General features: G+C 41.1%; 1 protein-coding gene across 2 annotated transcripts in view; it reads left to right on the top strand.

The window, feature by feature from the left end:
- The first annotated feature begins 5724 nt into the window (after positions 1–5724).
- efna5b (ephrin-A5b) overlaps positions 5725–21896 on the top strand; it is a 94504-nt gene continuing 78332 nt past the window's right edge. Inside the window, exon 1 of one of the 2 annotated variants that reach the window (XM_078250987.1) lies at positions 5725–6933. In XM_078250987.1, the coding sequence (XP_078107113.1) occupies positions 6809–6933 (125 nt within the window). In that variant the 5' untranslated portion in view covers positions 5725–6808. The remainder of the gene's footprint in view (positions 6934–21896) is intronic. The other variant, XM_078250985.1, reaches the window with a different exon arrangement.

Below are 21896 nucleotides of genomic sequence, written 5' to 3'. Positions count from 1 at the left end.
TTACTTGATGTAACATTAAAAGAATTGCAGCAGTATCCCAACACGGGACGCCGTTGTACATCTCTCTGACAGTCAATACTCGTGACCTGCGTCTGATTTCACGTCTAGAGCATGTGCGTGCACGCAAGCATTTATGTTGTCAAGGAGGTTTAATAAGAACTGCACATACTGCTACACATAACGCGTCAGTTACTACTCATAGTAACTAGCTACTCATCTAACTCTTGGCAAAAAAGGAAGAAAAAAAGTTTCTTCCTATTCCTTTAAACTTTAAACCATAATTGTAATCCTCACCCCTGCACACCTTACTTTACAGTAATAATAATTTAAACTTTGTCCAAACTCACTAGAAAAATGGCAACATTGATTGTTTGTTTGTCTAACTTTGACACTAGTGACCACAGTTTGCATCCTGTCTCCTTTCCTGGTTTCCTTTAACCATGACCACAGTCTTTCCCAAACTTTATCCCAGTAGTTTTAGTTGCCTAGATGTAACCAAACCTTAATCCAAGAGAGGGTGGGTTGGAAAAAGCTCGTAAGAACCTGTTGTCTTTTATGGATTTGGACCTATTTTGTAGATTGATAGAGGATTTGGAAAATGTTCCTCATCTTTCTGTCCTTGCAAGGACACGCGGTCCTCATAAGTACAACCACATAAGAACAAATGCACACACCAACTTTCTATCTTCATCTCTCTCGCTTTCTCTCAGGTAAGCCATCACAACTGTAGGCTCTTCTCTCCCTCTATGAATAGAAGGACCTTGGCTGTCCCTATTGAAAACCTGATTCCCCATTGAATAGGAAGCCCTTGTCCCTACATCACTCTGTCTACTGCACTGATGGTATACTAATGGAAACATCAGTCCCCATCTGGTGTCCATCATTTGGATTCAGGGCAGGGACCGTCCCATCAGATACATCCGATTAGTCCCTCTCATCGATTTGTGCTGGCTCGTCATGACTTAGTCAACCCAAGGTGTCTCTTCTATGACATGCTGTCTCCCTGTGATTTAGTTTGCCAATGCTCTAAGTGCATTGAGTGTGACAATAAAATCTTTAATCTAATATGCATCCTAAAGAGGCAGGGAGTGGAGAATTAAGAGAGAGTGAGGGAGCGAGACGGAGAAGGGAGGTAATGTTCTCGATGAGCTCCGATGTAATGAGAAAGGTTTGTGTCAAGTTTATGAACATACAGGATGCAAACACTAAAGTTTGGAGTGTTACACTAGCTTTTTGATCCTCACTGATGAAAGTGTTATTTCAGGTGTAAGATGTGGCGTTAAATGCGTTGTCAAACTTCTTTTCTTCAAATTATGAATATACATAGGTACAAAGACTATTTTTACCTCCTTGTGGATCCCATCTCCTCTTGCAAAAGGAGAAATGTGATTATTATCCTCTCAAATGGCCATGACAATTTCACATCTGTGCTCTAAAGAGTTGAAATCCTATTTTCTCCACATACGTAACCCAGCCTAATCTGCGTTTGCAGTTTGAAGCATATGATAGTGTGAATGGGGTTACAGGGCACAATGCATGCACAGTGCTCTCAGTAATTCTTACTGGCAACTATCCCATTGCCTGGGCTTATGAGAAAGCATCATATTTATGGATGTGTGAGCTGTATACCAATGAGTTTGTTGCTACACTGTCTGAATAGATCATTACATAGATCTCGGGTACACTGATTGATCTGCTGTATCCCAGTGCTGCTCTGTGTCTCAGTAAACAGACATAACATTAGGGAAATGCTATACCACGCAATACATACATTGGTAATGTACTGTAAAACTGTAGGGATACTTTATAGAAATTTGATGAGGAGGGAGGATGATTTTAAAGGTGTCTGGAGAGCAGATTTAATGTTTCCTTTTTATGGTTTATGGTATTAAAAGCAAGCCATTATACCTGTAGGGTGCCACTTTGTCTGTATCCACTCAGTGATTTTGTTTTATATCTCTTTTGATGTAAGGGCATCTCATCGACTGATTAGTGAAATTCACATCTAATGGATACAATAGATCTTAATTCAGAAAAGGTGATTAGATTGGTTTTAATTAATGCTTTGCCAAACTGTGACATGTTATTGCCGCTGTCACACACACCTCTAATTGACAGATATTTTCAAGAGAACTTGTTCAAAAGATCCTTTTTGCTTTTCATGTCTGTAATTGCCTGTTGGCATGACTGACCTGCCGTGTTGACACCAAACATACCAAGCCGCAATTTCACATCTTTTTAATGAGCCTGTGTTATGATGCGCCCTCTAATTGTGCTGTTGGCAAAAGAACAATATGTTTAAAAAAAAAGAGGTATGAAACACCCACCCAGTCAGTTAGCCTTCCCATCTCACCCTGCTGTGACCCTGGCTGTGTGAGCGTGTACAGCGTGTTAGAGGAGGAAAATCTCGGGCTTGAAGCCAGACACTTGTCATTTTGGCCAGAATGACTTCTATATATCAAATTGAAGCTCTTGATGAAACCAGTTATCCTGTATCAAAAAGGCATTACTAGAATCATGACCAAAATTGAATCGGTCAATAAAACCAATTTTTTAGAGGCAATGACAAGGCTCTATGGTACAATTTAAGATTAATGATGAATGTATACAATTTATAAAAGAGAGAATAACAAAGGAAGCTGAAAGAGATATAAGACACAGAGAAAAAGAGAGTAGAAATAAGTGTGTGTGCACGAAAGAGTCTGTCAAATTTTCATTTCTTTAGGAAAACCCGATTACTGATAGCCCATGTTGGTATTGTTTTTCTTCTCACTAATCAATCAAATAAAAAAATAAACCCAGCTTTTTGGAAATAGAGTTCAAGCCATCTTTGCACCGTTCTGCTGGAACATGCGGATGCGCGTGAGGGAGAAAATAGGCCTGCATGAGAAGTAATCAAGGCAGCCCACTATGATAGTGACAGCAGGTTAAGAGAAGGGGATGGGAAGCTCTATTTCTATGCCAGAGAAAATGAAAGCAGCTGGGGGTATGCGCTGTGCACTCTAGTCAGTCATATATGCTTGTTATCAAGTGTGTTTTCATATGTGAGTGTGTGTGTGTGAGAGAGCGAGAGAAAGAGACGGGACGCAGCAGTAGAGGAATGCAGTCATGGCTGTAAAGTGGGTGTGAAAACAGCCATGTTCACTGACCGCCGAGCTGACCTCCCCACCCCTCCTCCCCTGGTAGTTGAAAGTGTCCTGTGTGTGTCCTGTGTGTGTGTGTGTGTGTGTGTGTACGTGCTGTATGTGATATTACTTAAATGAATAAATAAATGAATGAATAGTTTATTCCGAACAACATACAAAAGAATAAACAAAAAAAACTTAAAATACAAGACACAAAAGGATTTCACTATAAAAAAAGAAACAGTCAGAACAAGCAATAAGCCGGAGTTTGTTTGGTAGTCGTGGTGTGTGTGTGCATATGCAGTTGCAGCATGTGTGTATATGTGGTAATAGCTGTAAGTTAATGGCCTTGAGTTTACAATAGCCCAAGAGAAGAGGTCCAATCCAATCCAAAACAACAACAGTTAACCAAAGTGCTGAAAGAAAAAAAAGAAAAAAAACATAGAAAGAACACAGTGAACACGTGACGTATGGTTGCAATAGGTCGGAGAGATAGGTTGGAGCTAGCCCATTAAGTACTTTGTACAATAGTAAACAATAGTAGGCCTAGCTTGAAATCAATTCTAAAACATACAGAGAGCCGGTGAAGTTAGGCTAGTACGGGGGAGATGTGCTCTCACCTGCGTGTTCCTGTCAAAAGACGAGCTGTATGGTGAGTGGATTGTGTCATTCAAAGGATACCCAGGAGAAGGAGAAGGAGCAGGCTACCCTCCCCATCGCTGCAAAACCGTGTGGTTTTTTGAATTGATTTAATAGGGATTGCAGACGAGAGACCAGTGGCGACTAGGTGCATGTTCGAGCTGCAGCGTTCTGGACCAACTGCAAGCGTGAGAGAGAGAGGCCTGCTTTACACCAACATAAACATAAAGTGCATTACAGTAGCAATAAAAGCATGTATAACCTTTTCAAAAATACTAAACAATAAGAGTGAGAGTAAAGAATATTATCTTAAAATGTTAGCTGTTACCCTCTCCACCCTTCCTCCCTCCTTCCTTCCCTCTGCTTTTCTGTCCTCCTGTATCCTCGATGGCAACTAGCACCTGTTGCACACACACACACACACACACACACACACACACACACACACACACACACACACACACACACACACACACACACACAAACACACACAGGCATTTACAACTAACTGCATATCATTTTCTTTACTTTATGAGGATAAAATATTGATGTAAAATTAAAAGTCTTTTTTGTCTTTTAAATATTAGGCCATGTATTGGCTGACGGACACACAAAAGTAAGAGGAGTTAAAGAAGAGCATTCTAAAAGAAGTCTTCACTCTTCAGGTTTTTATGCTTGTATTTTTATTGCTTAATATATGTATTATATATGTATTATGTTTAGATTTATATTTCAATTCCCACATTGTGCTTGTATGCTCTTGCACTTTGCTACTGCAACCGCATACATGAAACGTATAATTAAGTTCACATGCCTTTTCAAATACATATTTGTCATATCAATCCCTCACTTTTAACACACACACACACACACACACACACACACACACACACACACACACACACACACACACACACACACACACAAAAAGACCTAAAAAAAAGATCACCTAACAGTCCTAAATCTGGAGATATATATATATATTTTAAACATGCCATAAGGCCAGGTCAATATAAATTCGCCCCAGACGCTATTGTATCGGTATAAATTCATGTTAAAGTTATTTTCGTCAGGGATTTCCCACCTGAATGTAGGCCTGCTGCTCATTTTCTAAAGTTTCATAAATCCTCCTTGTAAGCACTTGTCTGATTTAAGGCGACGACAGACGCGGTTCCCCTGGCGCACTCGAACTTGGATTTGTCCCCGACTGAGTCAGCTATCCCCCCTGCCCGCCACTGCGGGGCGTCTGGGCGCTGGAGCGGCGCCGTGAACCCCTTCAGTCGGCTCCCTGCAACAGGCTGCCCTGTCACATCTTCCCGCAGCGCTGCATGGCCATCATCTCTCAGCATTACGCCATACACAGAGGTTGCGAGGCACCAGCACCCTCCGCCTCTCTGTCTTCATAAACCTGTGGGATAGATGTGACCTTTTTAGAGTTGAATTCCACACAGTTATAGATTAAATACTGGGGGGGGGGGGGATTAATGGACGATATCGTTGAATCGGCCCAATTGCAACATTTCCATTGTTAATTTATTATATTTTTTGAATATTTAATATTAGAAACATATTATAAATTAGCTTAGGCTTTGTTAAAGTACATTACCTAAACTCATACTTCTTTCCAGTTAGTAAAAAAAACAAAAACACATTTGAATTGAGTTCAATTGAATTGAGAGAGAGTAACTGGAGTCCATGGTCTGCTGTGCTCTGCTGCGTCCGTTTGCATGTAATTAAATAGGGACGCGCGCTCTTATCGGTCGGATCTGACAGTGAAGTGCCTAAAACGGCCCCTGTCCTGTGCACCTCTTCCCCCGTCCCCTTCCAGCTCTACCTCTCCGTAATTGAATTAGCTCGGTTTTAGACGGGGGAGGGGCCTGGCTCTGTTCGAGTGACGCCCATTCAAATAATTTCAAACCAATGGGACAATCCCCCGCTCCGCCGTAACCAAACCCACTCTCGCAGTCAGCGTCTGGAGCTGCCTGCCTTTGCCTTCACCTTCCTGTGTGTCCCGGCGTCTGAAACCCAAACACAAGAAAGAGCAAGACTACACAGCGCCCTCATGGGAAAACGCACGATTTTTTTTTAAACCTGCACGTCGCACGATGGCGTATATATGAGGAGGACACTTTGGGATGCGGACATAAACAAGAGTCTCCACGGAGAGAAGCGCGTGAGAAGACACAACGCTGTCCGTCCTGTCTCCGACACCGAGAAGGACTCCTCCCCACCTCGGCAGTGACACCTCCGGTAAATCGCCGAGAAAGGATAACAGTCTTCTTTTTAGGCTGGAGACGAAGAACCGAGTCTAACATTACCATTCATCCTCCACTGACGGACTGTATGGCTTTAAAAAGTTGCCTGGAAAACATGGACATCTGACGTGAGCCACACGGCGTCATTGGACACATTGAGTCTCTCTCTCTCTCTCTCTCTCTCTCTCTCTCTCTCTCTCTCTCTCTCTCTCTCTTTTCTCCATCACATCTTGGACTGACTAACTCCCTGCGCTTTGGGCTTGGAGTAAGAAGTGTTCAGCAGTTGTCATTTGCCCTGACACAGGCTACATCAGTAGCTCCCTACATAAGGGGAACATTACCACACCACAGAAGACACTGCCTGTTGTGCTACGCATTTGTGTGCGCTGATCTCACTGCTTGTGCATTAGTAGGAGAAATATTTTGTCAGCCCACCACGGATTTGTCAGAGCTAAAATCCTGCATGCCATAAAGCCTGTGATTCATCTGGACCCTCGACCTGCATCAGAGAGACAACACAGTGACGCGTCGGTTTTGTAACTTTAAATTTCCGTCAACCTGAACTGAAGTGTCATTTCAAGTGTACCCTTTGAATGGTCACATTCTCGCTGTTCCTTTCGCGTTTTCTGTTGTGCTCATTTGTATTTGTTTAGCATTCACGAACTGCGCCAGCAACACACGACCACAAGTGAATGAGACACTCATCACCTGTCCCGGTTGAAGCGCCCGTACAACTCGACTGACTGACCGACACTGAAGAGGAATACGTGCCGAAGTTTCGCTGTAGTGATGCTGCAAATGGAAATGGTCATCTTCGTCTGCCTGGTGCTGTTGATGTGTGTATTTTGCCAAGAGCCCAGTTCCAAAGTGGTGGCCGACCGCTACGCCGTCTTCTGGAACCGTACCAACGCCAAGTAAGTGGCCTCACACAGGGCAGGTTTGCCGCGGAGAGTCGGCGATGTTTCGTCTCCTAGCATCTGCATGAACCACGGGGTTCGCAGGTTTGCTGGACTACATCGGTGTTTATTCTCCGCAGTGAGGGCATAATGCCAGTAGGTACAGGCTATAGCCGAGGATAGGACCACAGTAGTGTAAAAAGGCTATACTTTGTCTTATTTTAAATACGTGGCTGCTCATTATCAGCGCGTCCCTCGAGGCAACTATAGATTAAACCCGTGGGTAACGAGGCCTGGGCATAGCATCCATCGTCTTGTGTCAATATTGTCCAGATACGAAAATTCAGCGTTTCATTGTGAGTTGTTCTAGCTGTACACTACAGGTTTAGGGTAAAAGCTATAACGCCTGGGACATTATCTTCCCTGTTTGGCGAACTCAGGCTGGTTATAACATGGTATTTACACGGCCCCACTGGACCCATTAACACCAGAATCTAACTAGTCTCAACTAGGCTAAACACTTAACAATCAGCACAAATCCACAAAGTCGAAAAACTTAAATTGTAGGCCAACGCTTATGTGGTTCTAGAGGTATTTACTGTTCATCACTATCTATAGCGAGACTAAATGCGACAACATAATGTATGTCAATATTAAAAGCTCATTCACGAAATTCAGCACAGTTACCATTGTGCGATTTATGGCCATATAGTGGTCTCAGCACACCTAAAAGTAGCCTACATACAGTAAAGGAGTGCTTCATGAATATTATAAAGGCATCATGGCAGACAAATTACACAAAATGACAAACTCGTCTTTGAATAGTCAAGACACACAGCAGGCTGAAGCCCCAGAATATTACAGTGAACTTTTTCTAATAACTATTAATCTTTAAAATAGTTCTTGAATTACTTTTTCTGTGAAGAAATGTTGCCTTGAGCAAAATTGTATTCATTTTGGTTAAGTTCAGAAGCCAATACAATACAGTTTTTTGTTCAGCATTATAATCATGGATCATTGACATTTGAAGCACACTATTGTGAAGTAAAAAAAAGAATCCAGTGAAATTTGGTCAGGGCGTTTTTATAATCTTTTAGAGATGAAACAATAGATTTGCTCAAATTAAACCCTAAATAATGCAGATAAATTCTGGATCATGAAAGCCAGTGTAGCGTAATTGTATAAAACTGTGAAAGGGAAAGTGAAGTGTGGAAACCATGAACTTTTCCATTTAAAACTTTGGAAAACTTTCGCTCTTTGTAACGATATACAGTTTCCTCATTCTAAAATGGACAAAGTTTCTACAAATTAAACTTTAGTATATATATATATATATATATATATATATATATATATATATATATATATATATATATGTATAGTTTTTTTTCTTCTATTTTTTGCATATTGGTGAGCATGAATGGCTGATTTTTTGTAAGTGCAGAATCACAAGTCATATCCTGACCTAATTCATCCTCTCAAAATAAAAATACTGAAACACTTAATTTAGATATTGTTAAATGTTTTATAAAAAGTGTGTTCAACGTCACACTGTTAGAAGTGAAGTAAGGTTTGTATGTGCTGTTGACTCAGATGGGCCACATGAGAGAATGTCAGCAAAGTTAAATTAAAAGTTTTTCAGATGTGCTACAATGCTTGAGTTGAGCGGCTCTCTGCTCGGACAGGCTCCAGTCAACCTCAGTGTTCATGTTTGTCGAGACAGCGTTTCCCACTATAAGTCCCTTATGGAGTTACACTGTACAGCCTTGTTGCCGGCTTATTAAGTCTAAACAGTGCTGGTGGATTTTACAGAGATCTTTTTTACTCAACTGCCAATGGCAGTTAGTATTTGTTGAATAAAATCCTCAGCTTAGCCTCCAAGTGTGCACAAAGCCATTAATAGCACACGCTGAATTTGTTGCACAACTATTTATATACAGTTTGAAGTTTCTGAAAACATGATTTATTGCTTGAAGCAATTAGTGGTCAGGGGTACAAATGGAGGGCTGACTGTAAGCCCTCTCCTGAAGCCGGGGCCAGTCTCGCGGGGTGCGTAGATTCTCGGTCTGATATACCGTAGACCGTGACTGTTGTGGTCTAGGTCTTTACTCTGACTTACCCGGGCTGTTTATTTATGGGCCGCTTTCTTCAATAGAGGCAAACACAATTTCAAGTTGAATCTAGATTTCTGCTGTTGATAGACATACTTTCATTAGACAGTACATTTCTTTTTTCAACAAAAAAGTTTTGACTTGACTGGCCGCTCAGTTAACTTGATATCTTCCAGATGTGCTGACAAGTTTTCTCAGTTTCAGTGAAGGAAAAAAAAAGTGTCGTTAGAAAAAAGGGGAATTAAAGTAAATCTGTTAATCTCAGATCTGACACACTACCACTGAAAGAGAGAGGGAAGAAACAAGCACTTTGTGATCCACTTGGCTGCCTGCATGTTGTGTCTTTTACTCTCTTTGCGTCCAAAGTCAAATATGAGAAATAGATAGCTTCCTGAGCCTCATCTGTTTCTGAAGCCCTCACTTGCCCGAGGAAAGGAAACAGGTTTTCACAGAGGCTGTAATGCTACTAACACCGGTCACTCCGTTCTACTTACTCTAAATAGAGTTTGTTTGACTCGCACCCCTGCAGGCCTAAAGGCAGGAAGCCAGAAAGGTAACACAACAGCAGGGAGGAGACCGAGACAGCGAGAGATAGCAAACTTGTGTAATTGATGACTCAGTTAATAAATATTGAGTCCCTTTCTTCATGCATTACTGTAGAAAGCTGGTGTGGCCACTGTAACGTAACTTATTCACTTCTGCCTTTTGTTCTGAGGCTTCACAATCACACCGAAAGTTTGGCTGCTCTAAGAATTTACTGTGTGAACGATCACCGCACATAGAAAAGCTCATTAGAGCCAAAGCTATATGTTACTATATGATAGCAATGAATTAAAATAAATAATGCAATTTGTCAAAAAGAATGTTAGCAAGTAACTTTCTCTTTACCTTCTTCCTTTTTGGTGTCTGAACACAGTCGTTCAGGGCTTGTTTTACTACAGAAACTACATCCAGAAAAAGCCATTTGTCGGCATTCATTTTTATACTGTACGAAACTGCAGCTTCCACAGACTTGAAAATTGCCCAAGCTAGACAATCCGCCACACTAAAGCTGTAGTTTGAGTTTGGTTTTTTCACAAAATCTGTTTTGCTTTGAAATCAATGTGCTCAAGTTGGATGTTTCACATCAGCGTGTGCGATACGTTGTGCTCTGCTTACTTACTTAAATCACCTGAAATGCACAGAGAGAAATACAAAACCTATTCATGGAAATACCAACTAAAAACTGTTTTACTCCCTTCACCTACGATTAATTAGAAGTTTTAAACTAAAAATACTTTTTGATTTTATATTGCAAAATGATTGGAGAAAGTGTAAACTAGACGTAGACAAAAACAAGCAAAAGAGCTACTTCTACTGCTGTTTCACGTTAGACAAAACAATGGTGCAGAACTTTTTGTGTCTGAAATGTAACCTTTAGTCAGCAAAAAATGTTTTTGCAGGTTAGAATTTCTTCTATTTGGTTTTCCAGCGCTCAGAATTACAAGCAATTGGTAGATTAGTGTGGAATTTTATATTGGTTTAGTGTATCGTAATTTGCGTTAGCGGTGTCACGGTTCTTTCTGCTGGGTGCTTGTGTTGTTGGGATTGGGGTTCGAGGCTGAGGGGATTTCCATGGTGTCTTGTTGGCTACAGTCCACCGTTGTGTATCAACTCCAGCATGAAACCAGAAACTGTTTAATTTTATCTTTTCTTTTCTATCTTCACCAATCTCTCTATTTAACATATCCACCCTTTCTCTTTTAGTTTTTGTTTTGTTTTGCTTCTCAGCTTTTTGCCATGAAAAAGTGATTTTGAGGGACAGTTTAGAAAATTGCGGGACATCTTCAAGATTTATCTGTCCTCAGAGAGTTCCTTCAGCTTGAAATAAGTTAAAATACAAGACATTTCTCTGTGGATTCTGCCCTCTGCTATCTCACTGACTGCCTTTGCTTGTGAGTATTTATTCTAATGAGGGGACAGCCAGTGGCTTTAATGATGTCTCGGCTGTAATGCCGAAGAGAGGGCCCTTCCCTTCCGTTCCCTTTCTTTCTCCCCCTCTGCCCTTTCTTCTTCCACATATTCCTCCTTGCCTTTCTCCCGTGTTGCCTCTCGCCGCTCTGCCTCTCCCCGTCTCTTTCTGTCTCCCTCACGCCCTCCCTTACTCCCCCTCTCTCTCTGTCTCTCCTTGCCGGGCACAGAAAATGAATGAATACAATTAGATATTTCGGGAGTCCCTCCACAGTTGACGGTGTAGAAAGACGCGCAGAGGTCAGCCACACTTTGAGAGGAGCTGAGGGAGAGGTCACAAACATACGGCGACGAATAACGAATGAGAAAGTTGGCCTGTGAATGACAAACTAGTAACTAGAACACTCCTTGAAGTGGAGTGTGTTATTAACATTAACAGTTTGATGCGGTTGTGGTCATGCAAATTGCTCAAGGTGATTTGTATTTTGCTGCATAATTTGTAGCTCAACAAACAGCCTGGGAAGCATTTTTGTAACGTGCTGCCTTGTGTTGTTTTTGCATTTACAATGTACTGTAACTGGAGGCCTACGTCCAGTAGTTGTGTCGCTGGTATCAAAGACAACTTTCCTTTGTTGCAATCATGTCTGGCTTGTCTTTGTCTGTGCATGTGAATGTTTTTGTGCTTCAGCGTGCATGTGTGTACATGCGCATGCAATGTACCAAATGAGCCATAAGGTCATATAGGGCTTGTTCCCTCTCCTTTAGACTCAGATACCAGAATAAATACATATTTTGTCCTTGGACTTCTCATTACCTGTCACAGACCAGTGGGACATGAATAGGCGTCTTGTCAATCTGTGCTTGTGTGTGTGTGTGTGTGTGTGTGTGTGTGTGTGTGTGTGTGTGTGTATGCATGTGCAAATGCTGACTCAACACTAACAAAAGCACCTATGCATGGAGGTGGAAAGTTAGTCTACACAGCAATCTGTCTCTAACAGATGTGAAAAAAGGTATATTACAATATTAACTTTTATTTTAAAACCTGGGATTTTTAAAATCAAGTTCATATTGCCTTTGATTGCTAAAGTGCGTTGTTTTTGTCCACATGCTAGTCTTTCCCTGTCCCCCTTATCATTTTTATTTATACTGACTCGCTCGGAGCTGTGTTTTACTCTCTCCTCTGCGCTGGCTCTCGTTCTCTCCCTCCATCTCTCTGTCTGAGAGCTGATTAATTGTCGTTAATGACCCCTTGCTCTGTCATTCTTTTATGCCTGTGGCATTGGCAAGCACAAGCACCGACCGAGCTGCGTGGACAGCAAGTGAAGGGGACACAAAGAGAGCGAGGAAGAGGATGTAGAGAAATAAACACAGGACCTGACGGAAAACCAGCAAACTGTAATGATGGTGTTTTGCGATGTAACACTTCTATTAGGTTTAAATGGCACTTTATTTTCTCACCAGACCTGTAAATGTACATTCCATTTAAATTAGATGTTTTTCTTTCTATTAACTAGAAAATGAGCCCAGCAGGCATTAGTCAATGCTTAGTCAATGTGCTTGGCAGAACAGCTGTTCTTCAGCGCGCGGTGGAAGAGGGGGAGGACTCTTGGCCGTGACCCTTGTGGAGGTGCTACGCAGCGGACAGAAGAAGCCCTGTCGCCGGGGGTGCCTGGTGGTCAGGCTGCAGTCTTGGATATGCTAATCCTACTGAAGTAAAGACAGCCTACAAATGGCTAAAAAAAGACAACAAAAACCCCTAACATGTATTATAGTTTTGTATATTTATACAAAACTATAGCTAAAATATATATATTTTAGATTGGATTATTATGGATTTATTTATATTTATACTTCTTTAATTATTTATTATTGATTTACTACATTTTTGGTGGATTATTAGTTTGTTTTTGTAATAAAAAAATTCAAACATTTTATGCTTTTATATGCCTTGCGCTAACAATTAATTCCCCTTTTTTGACCGTCATTTTGGTCATTTTTTAAAAAAACTGACCACAACCTCAGAAAACCTGTATTTGCTCATGATTAGATAACTATTTCACATAGCCTGACCAAGGTTACCAGTGTTGAATTGGCACTAAGAGCCTTTAAAATACCAATGTCAAGTTAAATGTGTGCTTATCCACCAAAGAGGGGACGGGATCTCTTAGACAGAAATTGACAATATTGAATGGCAGCTTCACTTCAGTTGCACATGTTTCCCTCCCTTGCCTGGGGAACCAGATTGTAATGTCCACGTTTTTGTTTTCAGAGTAATCACTCCAAGGTCAGATGGAGTGCTGAAACACTGCTATCAGCTGAGCGATCTGTCTTTTAGCACTAATTCAACCCGTGGCTTTCAGGGGAATGCTCACTGTAGCTCTACTTGGAAATAATAAAGTATTAACCAACTTATACAACATCCACATGTGCAAAGCTCAATGCGAGACTTATATTTTGCTGTAAGAAAGATAAAAACAATGTTTTCATGTTTTGCTCATCGGTTGCTACTAGATGCATTTGTTTGATAATTTAGGGGCTAGTTTTTGCTCTATTCCTGCTCTCATTGTCTTAGTTTCGCTCAAAATGTCAAAGTTGTGGAAAGTTTTTCCCCTACGATTTCTTTATTCGAACAGATCTGGCAGTCCAAAGTTGTATTTTTACTGTGAACACCTGAGTAGATTTGTGGTTGATATGAACAGAGTAGACCGAGAAAGAGAAAAACATATTTTGCTGTTGGGTTCATTCAGCTCCCATATCAGGAAAGCTCATGTTTCAATTTAAGACCAAAAAGGAGTGATTAACAGGAATACAGGACTGCTGCAGGTCCAATAAGGGTCAAAACGACAGTCCAGGAATCTCACTATCATGTATTATAAGTCCTCATTCGTGGCTGAAAATGGCGCTACCATATCCTTCTTCAGCTCCTCTGCTCTCCTCTGTAAGATGGAGGCTTAGAAGCAGCTGTTACTGTAGTAACGCTTGGTTGATCTATCACCCCTGGCCAGAAAGGGGCGCTACTGAGAGAGGTCTGATACCCTATTGTGCCCTCTGCTCTCAGCCTAAAGCATTTCAAGTGTACAGTTGGAGTGAAAGCTACATGCATTTGCTTGATTTAAAACAGCTCTTTCGGCTTTGCTTGATTTGACCTCGTTAAACTCATTTACTGTCAAAGTCATATTATATTTAGAGGAACTACACCAGCATGTAAAGGGCCAAAACGACTGATGGGTTTCAAAAATGTTTTTCTCTTACTGTCATTGTTCACTTTTCAACTGGAAAATGTGACGGGAACGATTGAGACTGTTCGCATTTTGCCAGACACATTTTCCACAGATAATTCCTTTCATGGTAGGCTTGCTTCGGACCTTACACTGCCGTTTTCCTTATTTAACTTGGGGGGCTGCGGGGGAGTGACTGGCTGTTTTTCTAGCTGGGCAGCAGTGTGGAGAATAGATCCCAGAAGAGAACACATCTCCAGCTTGTGAATAAAGACGTAATTGACGGGTTGTAGCCAGTTGTAAATGACTCGTGAGGTAATATGTCTTCACAGAGACTGAGAAACACAGTGGGACTGTACATGGTCTGCTATCTCTTTGGAATTGAGACAATCTACTTGGTTTATTTCCATATTTTTTATATTCCAAAATAGAATTTTTAGAAATCATAAAGTGCTGATTTTAGCCAGAAATTGTTATATCACATCCTCACCTGTATGTGGTGACGGTCCATGGATGGCTTACACGGCTTCTCGTGTTGTTGTTTGGCGTTTCTTTGTTTGCGTTGGCAAAGTAGTAAAAAGGTGAAAGGCCTAGTTGATTCGCTGGCCTTGTTTTTAATATGAACACCTCTTTATAAAGTTCCCACTGCTGCTACAGTTTTCCACTGACATAAATATAAATAAACAAACAATGCTGCTTTCACTTTGTTCAGTCTACCGTTGTGGCGAGACGTGCCAATAATAAGCTAGCTGCATTAGCCTGTTTGAATTGACAGTAGAGAAAATACTACCCCCCCCACACACACACACACACACACACACACACACACACACACACACACACACACATCCAATGCTGCTCGGCCGTGAGACTGAAAGGCGGCCATTGTTCTGCTCTCTCTGTCCACTCCACATAGCCAGGGCTGAAAGTAATGCATGTGCTTTAAACGGAGGGAGAAAAAAAGAGGGAGGGCAAAGGAGAGGAGTGAGGGAGAATAGTGTGAATGGCTCGGGGAAAGGGAGAGTGCACAGCTGAAGTTGTAGTACGCTTTCGGACAGAAAAAGGGAGGAGAGGAGGAGTATAATGCAAGCGCCAGACACAAGGGGAGAGGCATATAGTAGCCAGGAGTGACACAGTGTGTGGAAAAGAAGAGGTGGCAGTTTCCCTCATTTCCAACTAGCCTTATCCATCCTCTCTCAACTCATCAGCCCTCCTCCCCTCCTTCTCTGTCCTTGCCAGGGTTTAAAGATGCATGCGGCCTGCTGGCTCTCTGTCTGTCTCTCTGTCTCCCTGGTGGTGACCGTGGTTGGTTGGTTGGTTGGTGGTGGTTCTCCAGGGGATGGACTCTGGGTCTTTACCCTGAGGAGGTGTCGTCTTTGCGGTCTGGTTTTAGTGACACTGGGATAGGATTAAGTCCGCTCAGATTTAGACCCCTGCTTTGTTTCCTCTGACACTGAAGACTCCCACACACAGGGCTGTGTTTACCTGGGTGTTGCTGCTGTGGCACTAAAGTTGCATCTTAGAATTAACTACTGTGACACAGTGCACACTGTGCCCTTGAAAGTGCATTTTCCACTGAAATGCATATCACAGTTTGAATGCCAGGGTGTGTGTAATGTATTGGTGCAAAGAGAATGAGCTGTTTTTGTCCTCAGCAGTAGATCTACTTTGCAAGTGAAGGTCATAAAATGATGCGCTCCTTTCATTGTGATGAATAATGTGTATAATTATGCATAATTGTAATTCAAATGGTGGATATCTCATTTTGTTACAAATAGATCTATTGTACTATATGTTAAAAAATTGTGAAATGGGCTAAACTGAACTTCAACTACTACTACTTTGGCATGAAAAGCTCTTTTTCAGATATATTTTCCAGGATCTTTTATTAGGTAGCTTGTCTGATCTGAGCTCTGGAATCAAACAGATAATGAATCACGTTTTAAAAATGTATAACACAGAACTGAATCTGACGTCTTCAGATGAACCTGGGTTTGATGTTAAGATGAGCAAGTCTTTTGTGTTTGTGTGTCTACATGTCCGTGTGTTACTGGCATCTTGTGCGCATGCGTAAGTGTGTGTGTGTGAGCGTGCGTGGTTATCCTGAGCCGACCTCTGCATCGATGCCCGCTTTAATGAAGCAGCAGAAACACACACACACACACACACACACACACACACACGTCACTATAGCAGAGCACAGCACTATTCTTGACCCAATTCTCTGAGCTCCTTGATAGTTTTCCCATTTCTTGAAGTGGAATTGTGTATGTTTGCGTGTGCATGCTGGTCTTTGTTTATGTGTGGTGGTTGGTTTTCCTGTGTGAAACTGTACTGAGTGTGTATTTTTTTTTTTCCCTGAAGGGAAAATGATTGATCCCGGGATGTGTGATAAATCCCATCTTCACCCTCTCGTCTCATCTGAGCCCAGCTTTGACTGGTCTGGCTTACTCCAAACATTATCCCACATAACCAAATATGACACCCTAAAGAACATAGACACACACACACACACACACACACACACACACACACACCCACCCACACACACTGGTTTGGAAGGGCAGTTCATTATTTCTTTAGTGAGGTTCAAGTTGCAGGAGATGTGGTATTTATTCTGCTTGTTTATTTTCTTCCTTTAAATCAGCGAGCAGCAAGCCTCGGAGTGCAGCAGCCTTTGAACCGCGGCCTATCCCATGACTGCAGCCCTGGGTATTAACCCAGAGCCACTGAGAGGCTTAAAAAGCCATCAGCTCATTGTCCAGAGACAAAAAAAGCCCCTTCCTCTAAAATCCCCCCCATCCTTCTCTTCTCTTTTCCTCCTTCCCTCCTTTCTTAAGAATGTCTTGAGCTGGCCTCTGCTGGCATTCATATTAATCAGTTTTAAGGGTCTAATGAGATAAGTGAGACTTAAGGGGAGTCCCCAAAGTGGCCTAAGCCCTCCGGATAAACAGAGGTGATGAGCGCTGCCTATGGCTACATCCACAGTAGTGTTTTTTCTTTCCAGCATAGTCATGCATACAAAGGTTTTTAATGTCCTTAATCTCACTGTTGAGCTTAGAAAGCCAAAACATCAGTAGATTTATTCAAGAGAGAATCACCACTTTGCCTCATAAATGGCAAGGTGATGATAAAATGGTTTGATGATTTTGGTTTGGCTCTGGGCTTGTGAATTGGTTGAGAAGCTAGTGTATCTGTGAATTTGACCTCACCCGCCAAGTATTTCTGGAATATACTGTAGGCCAGTCGGTTTCCTCCAGTTATTTTGATCTTTGTGCCACATTGTCCTCTCTGTCTTTTTCCCATCCTCCCTCCCTTCCTCTCTCCTTACCAGATCTTTAACTGTACTGTCCATGTCCTTGGCTCTAGGGGTCCTGCTGAGGTGACCCAGCATGCCCACTGTCAGCATTAGATTCACTTTTGTGGCTGGAGCACTTGATTGACATCTACCTATACTCTCTTTCTCATTCCCCCTGATTTTCTGTATGTCTGTCTTGTCTGTGTGTGTGTGATGAAAACTAACAATGTGGCACCAGCCAAACACAAAGAGGTAAATATGGCAGCAATGGTTGGATCAGTTTTTGATTTGTTTGAAATTAAATTGGATTAATTAGGCAACAATGACTAAAGCTACTTAGAAAGGATAACCTTCACAGGCAAATTAAATAATCTGTAATAATCTTTAAAAGGTGCAGATGTCAGGGGTCAGTTAGGACAAAAGAAATGAAGAATACCAGTTTGTTTCAAAACTAGAAAGTTAATGTAATCGATTGAATTTAAAAAGAAATTGTTTTAAATTCCTGCTTCAGAGAAAACATAAATAGTTGTATATAACATTTGGGCTCTTGTGTAACAAAGGCTCTGGTTTAACTATATCAGCAGAACTACTGGAGTAGCTGTGAGGCGGGACAAATCCTCAGAGAGTTCAGTTTCACCTGCTGTTCTGTTTCTCGGGGCCGCAGGACTCCACGACCGGAGACATTCCAGCCAGGATTAGAGCGTGCATGGCAAACGGAAGCACAAACAACAGGGAGTGAAGGCACTTTTTTTTCCCTCCAGAAATGACATAGCGTTTGGCCTGGCTGTTTCGAGGTTAATATGCCTTTTGACATTTTTACAACAATTTGTGCAAAAATTCATTTAATATGAATAATATATATATAATATAATATAACACATAATTTGTGATTCCTACGCATTTTGCCATTGAAGACAAATTAAAACGTTAAATTGCGAACACATTTGAAAATAAATAAAATATGTTGTAAATAACAACTCAAAATGACTGAATGAAAAACTAATTAATGAATGAATAAAGTTGAATAATTTTTTTCTTTTCTAAATTCTAAAACTTGTGTCACTATTATTTTGTTTTTGCTTTTCCTGATGCTTTTCATTTAAAGTAGCCGGCAAAATCACATCTTACAGTAAAATTCAATCCAATACAAAAAAAACTTTTTATATTTTACCATAACATAGCACCAGTTTTTTTTGGACACATTGTATAAATGCTCCCTAATTTCAGGTACATTTCTTCTTTAAATAGATATTCATTAGTATAGCCTATATTTTTCCCCAGTAAAATTGAATGATTTAAAACATTTTTTTGCTAATTTTCCTACTGTTTATTAAACCTTTTTATGAAAAGCTTGACAATTTGCAGATGTTTCAGTGGTATTATTTCATGAGGTACAGGGTAGAAATAGATTATTAGCCTGTGGGAAAAGAGATGCATCATATTTCTTGCATTGGATTAGAGTGCGTGCCTAGCTGTGGGTGGAGTGATGAAATATTCATTACTGTTTGTGATCTCTAGGAAGAGTAGTACTTGCAAACCTTCGCACGCAATTCATGAAGAATGAAGTCAAGGTAGACATGTCTGGAGCATGAATATGATGGAAGCTTGTCTGCTTGTCTGGGTCGTATGACCTGAACCCAAAGCATTCATGATGGCTGGTTTGACCGTACACATCTCTTTGGCTGCTCTCAGGATTTTTTTTAAATATATGTTTTTGTTTATAACTTTTTTTTGTCCTTTCCAAAAGTTGTTAAAGAGGTGAATAACTAAAAAAATCATGATTAATCTGTTTAAAGATTTGCCCTGGATTTCCAGTTTTCTTGCTAAAAGATTGACAGCTGTCAGTCTCCATGTCCGTGACAGTGTCAGATTTGGCAATCTGAGTGACATCAGGTCCAGGGCTGCTTTAATAATGCAGTACAGCCACATTTGTTATGTCCACTCCAGCTCTCCATCATGTCCTTTCTCTGGGATGTAGAGAGCTGTCCTTACATTAAGACCAGGCCAGATTGCGTCTGCCGTCGTACATTAGCAGCCAAGCCTTCCTGCCTGTATCACTGGTAAGAGGAACATGGCACGAAGATGGCTGAATTATTCACAGTCATAATCGGCCTTTATGTCCTGCTGCCAAGCCTGGCCCCACTGTTATTCTAGTGCATAATTGATAGTGCTCAGAAGTGGAAAAGTTAGAATAGCAGAAGTAATGCAAAGCGAAAGTGTAGTCAGGCAGTGTAAGAAGGGAAGAGGGGGATAGGTGGGTTAGTGAGGGGGTTAGAAAGATGGAGGTGGGCCCCTATAGGAGTTTTTACACTGTGCTTGTGTTAGCCTTTACGGGGCTTAGGTCCAGCTAGCGTGAGGATCGCGTGTGTAGGCCAGCCAGACTAGTCTGAGGTGGGGAGAGGAGAGGGGGATAAGAGGGGGATAAGAGGGGGATGAAAGGAGGTGGGAGGGAGAGGAGATGGGGATCCAGAGTAACAAGGCCTGACGCTGAGCCGTTCCAGAATGTGGTCTGTTTCTCCCCCAGAGTTACTCTGACGCTCCACTGTGGGCAAATATATTTTTGACATTAAACTGAATTAGATTTTTTTAATTATTTTTTTTTATTTTTGTCTTTGAAATGATTGGGGAGGAGTAATAACAACTGTTCTGTTATCTGCACAGTAGATATGTATCACGGGTTTGGATTTCCTTTGGACCTATTCCAGCTAGTTTTTCATTACTTGCTTGCTCAGGCAGGTAAGAGAGCCATTGACATCACATTACAACCATGCGATACAATGATCAATAAAACAGCAACCTCCAGAGGAGAGCAGTTATTGGCTCTGTTCCAATAGTAAAGAGAGGCCATCTATTGGGAAATTGAGTGAGACAACCTCTTGAAAATGTTTCAAGACAGTACTGCACTCTTGGAAATAAAAAAAAAGTACAGTGTGTTCCATATTTCATTTAAAGTAACCTGCCATTGCATATCTTCATCTTTCCCTAATTCCTCATAGCATTTATTCCTAAATTATTCTATAGAGTTAGATATATAGTATTTTTATGGTGATATTTCTGTCGGAGATTATTTTTTTCTGCCTCGTCACATCTCCCATCCAGCTCCCTCAACTGAACCGAACACCCTTCCATGGAAGTTTGAATGTCTCAGGTGAAGGTGTTAACACAGCCCCAGGTGTAGTCTATTTAACACCTCTCTGACCCTTAACAAAGCCTTACTAAATGCTGCCTAGCTCTACCTTTTGTGTTCCATAACAAAGCCCTTTAGCTTCTAATAACACCACTGCACTGCCAGTGTCAAGAGAAACCTGAGATAAGGTCCACATCAGAGAGTTGGTGGGAACTGTTTAATCCGCTTCTCGAAACCAAACCAACACACAACAGGCAGGGATCATGTTTGGCAAAGTGGCCTGCTTTGATGGAGGGATTGGATGGTGTGAGTAGGAAGAATGGGGATGACGGAAAATAGAAAGGCGGCTGAATGCCAGTAGTCTTTTTACGGAGCTGTGAAAGAACATCTGGAGAATAATACAGGGAGTTGTACACAGTGTGCGCTAATGCTCACTCTCACACACAATGATCATTTCTTGATTCTGCTGGTTGATTCAGCAATTTCCCCTCTAATCACAACCAAAGTAAATGATTTGTTCCATTACTTAAGTTTTTACATGTATGCAAATATATTGACCGTGCCTGGTCACAAATAAATGAATAAATAGTGGCCAAGTAATTTTCACTGAAATTGAAAGCGGCATTTCTTCTTCCCTCTCTATGATTCTATTTTATTTTCTCAAACACTTTATTAGCAGTGCCAAATACGCCGTTATCATTAAAACGAAAGCTCCACATCCAAGCTATATATATTTTTTGTCAACACACTTTTCCTATATATTAGAAAGTATCTTTCACCAGAGTCACTACAATGTGGCCATAAAACCGTCGAGTGGAAACATTAGCAGCGATATGTCTCAGAAACTCATAAAACCAATTTACGAGTGCACTTAAGGCCCATACACCTACTGGAGCCATTCTATAAAGATGCAGACAGAGATTGCACCAAACTCTCCCCAATTACCCACATTTAAAAGTAATAAATGTGGATCGATAAGTGATAGAGGACCTGTTAATTGTGGACTTACCCAGTTGTTTCCAATGGAGACTCTCCTTTTCAAACAGAAATTGCAGCATTTACAAGCTTACCATTGATTTATTTCATTGTTTTCTTCCTACAGGCTAAATGCTGCATTGAGCTGTTTTTGCAGTAGTCATCTGAAGTTAATGTTTTTTTTTATTATCTTTATCCTTTATCTTATTAAAAGAGAAATTGCAAGGATCGGAAAGCTTTTTATTGCAATTATTCTTTTTATATGCGACTAATTTGTTTTTAGATATCCCAAATGAAAAAAA

The sequence above is a fragment of the Sander vitreus genome, chromosome 5 (genome assembly GCF_031162955.1).
Source record: "Sander vitreus isolate 19-12246 chromosome 5, sanVit1, whole genome shotgun sequence".
NCBI classification, from domain to species: Eukaryota; Metazoa; Chordata; class Actinopteri; order Perciformes; family Percidae; genus Sander; species Sander vitreus.
Note: the sequence above shows the minus strand (reverse complement) of the source record. Positions and strands in the feature narration are given on the sequence as shown.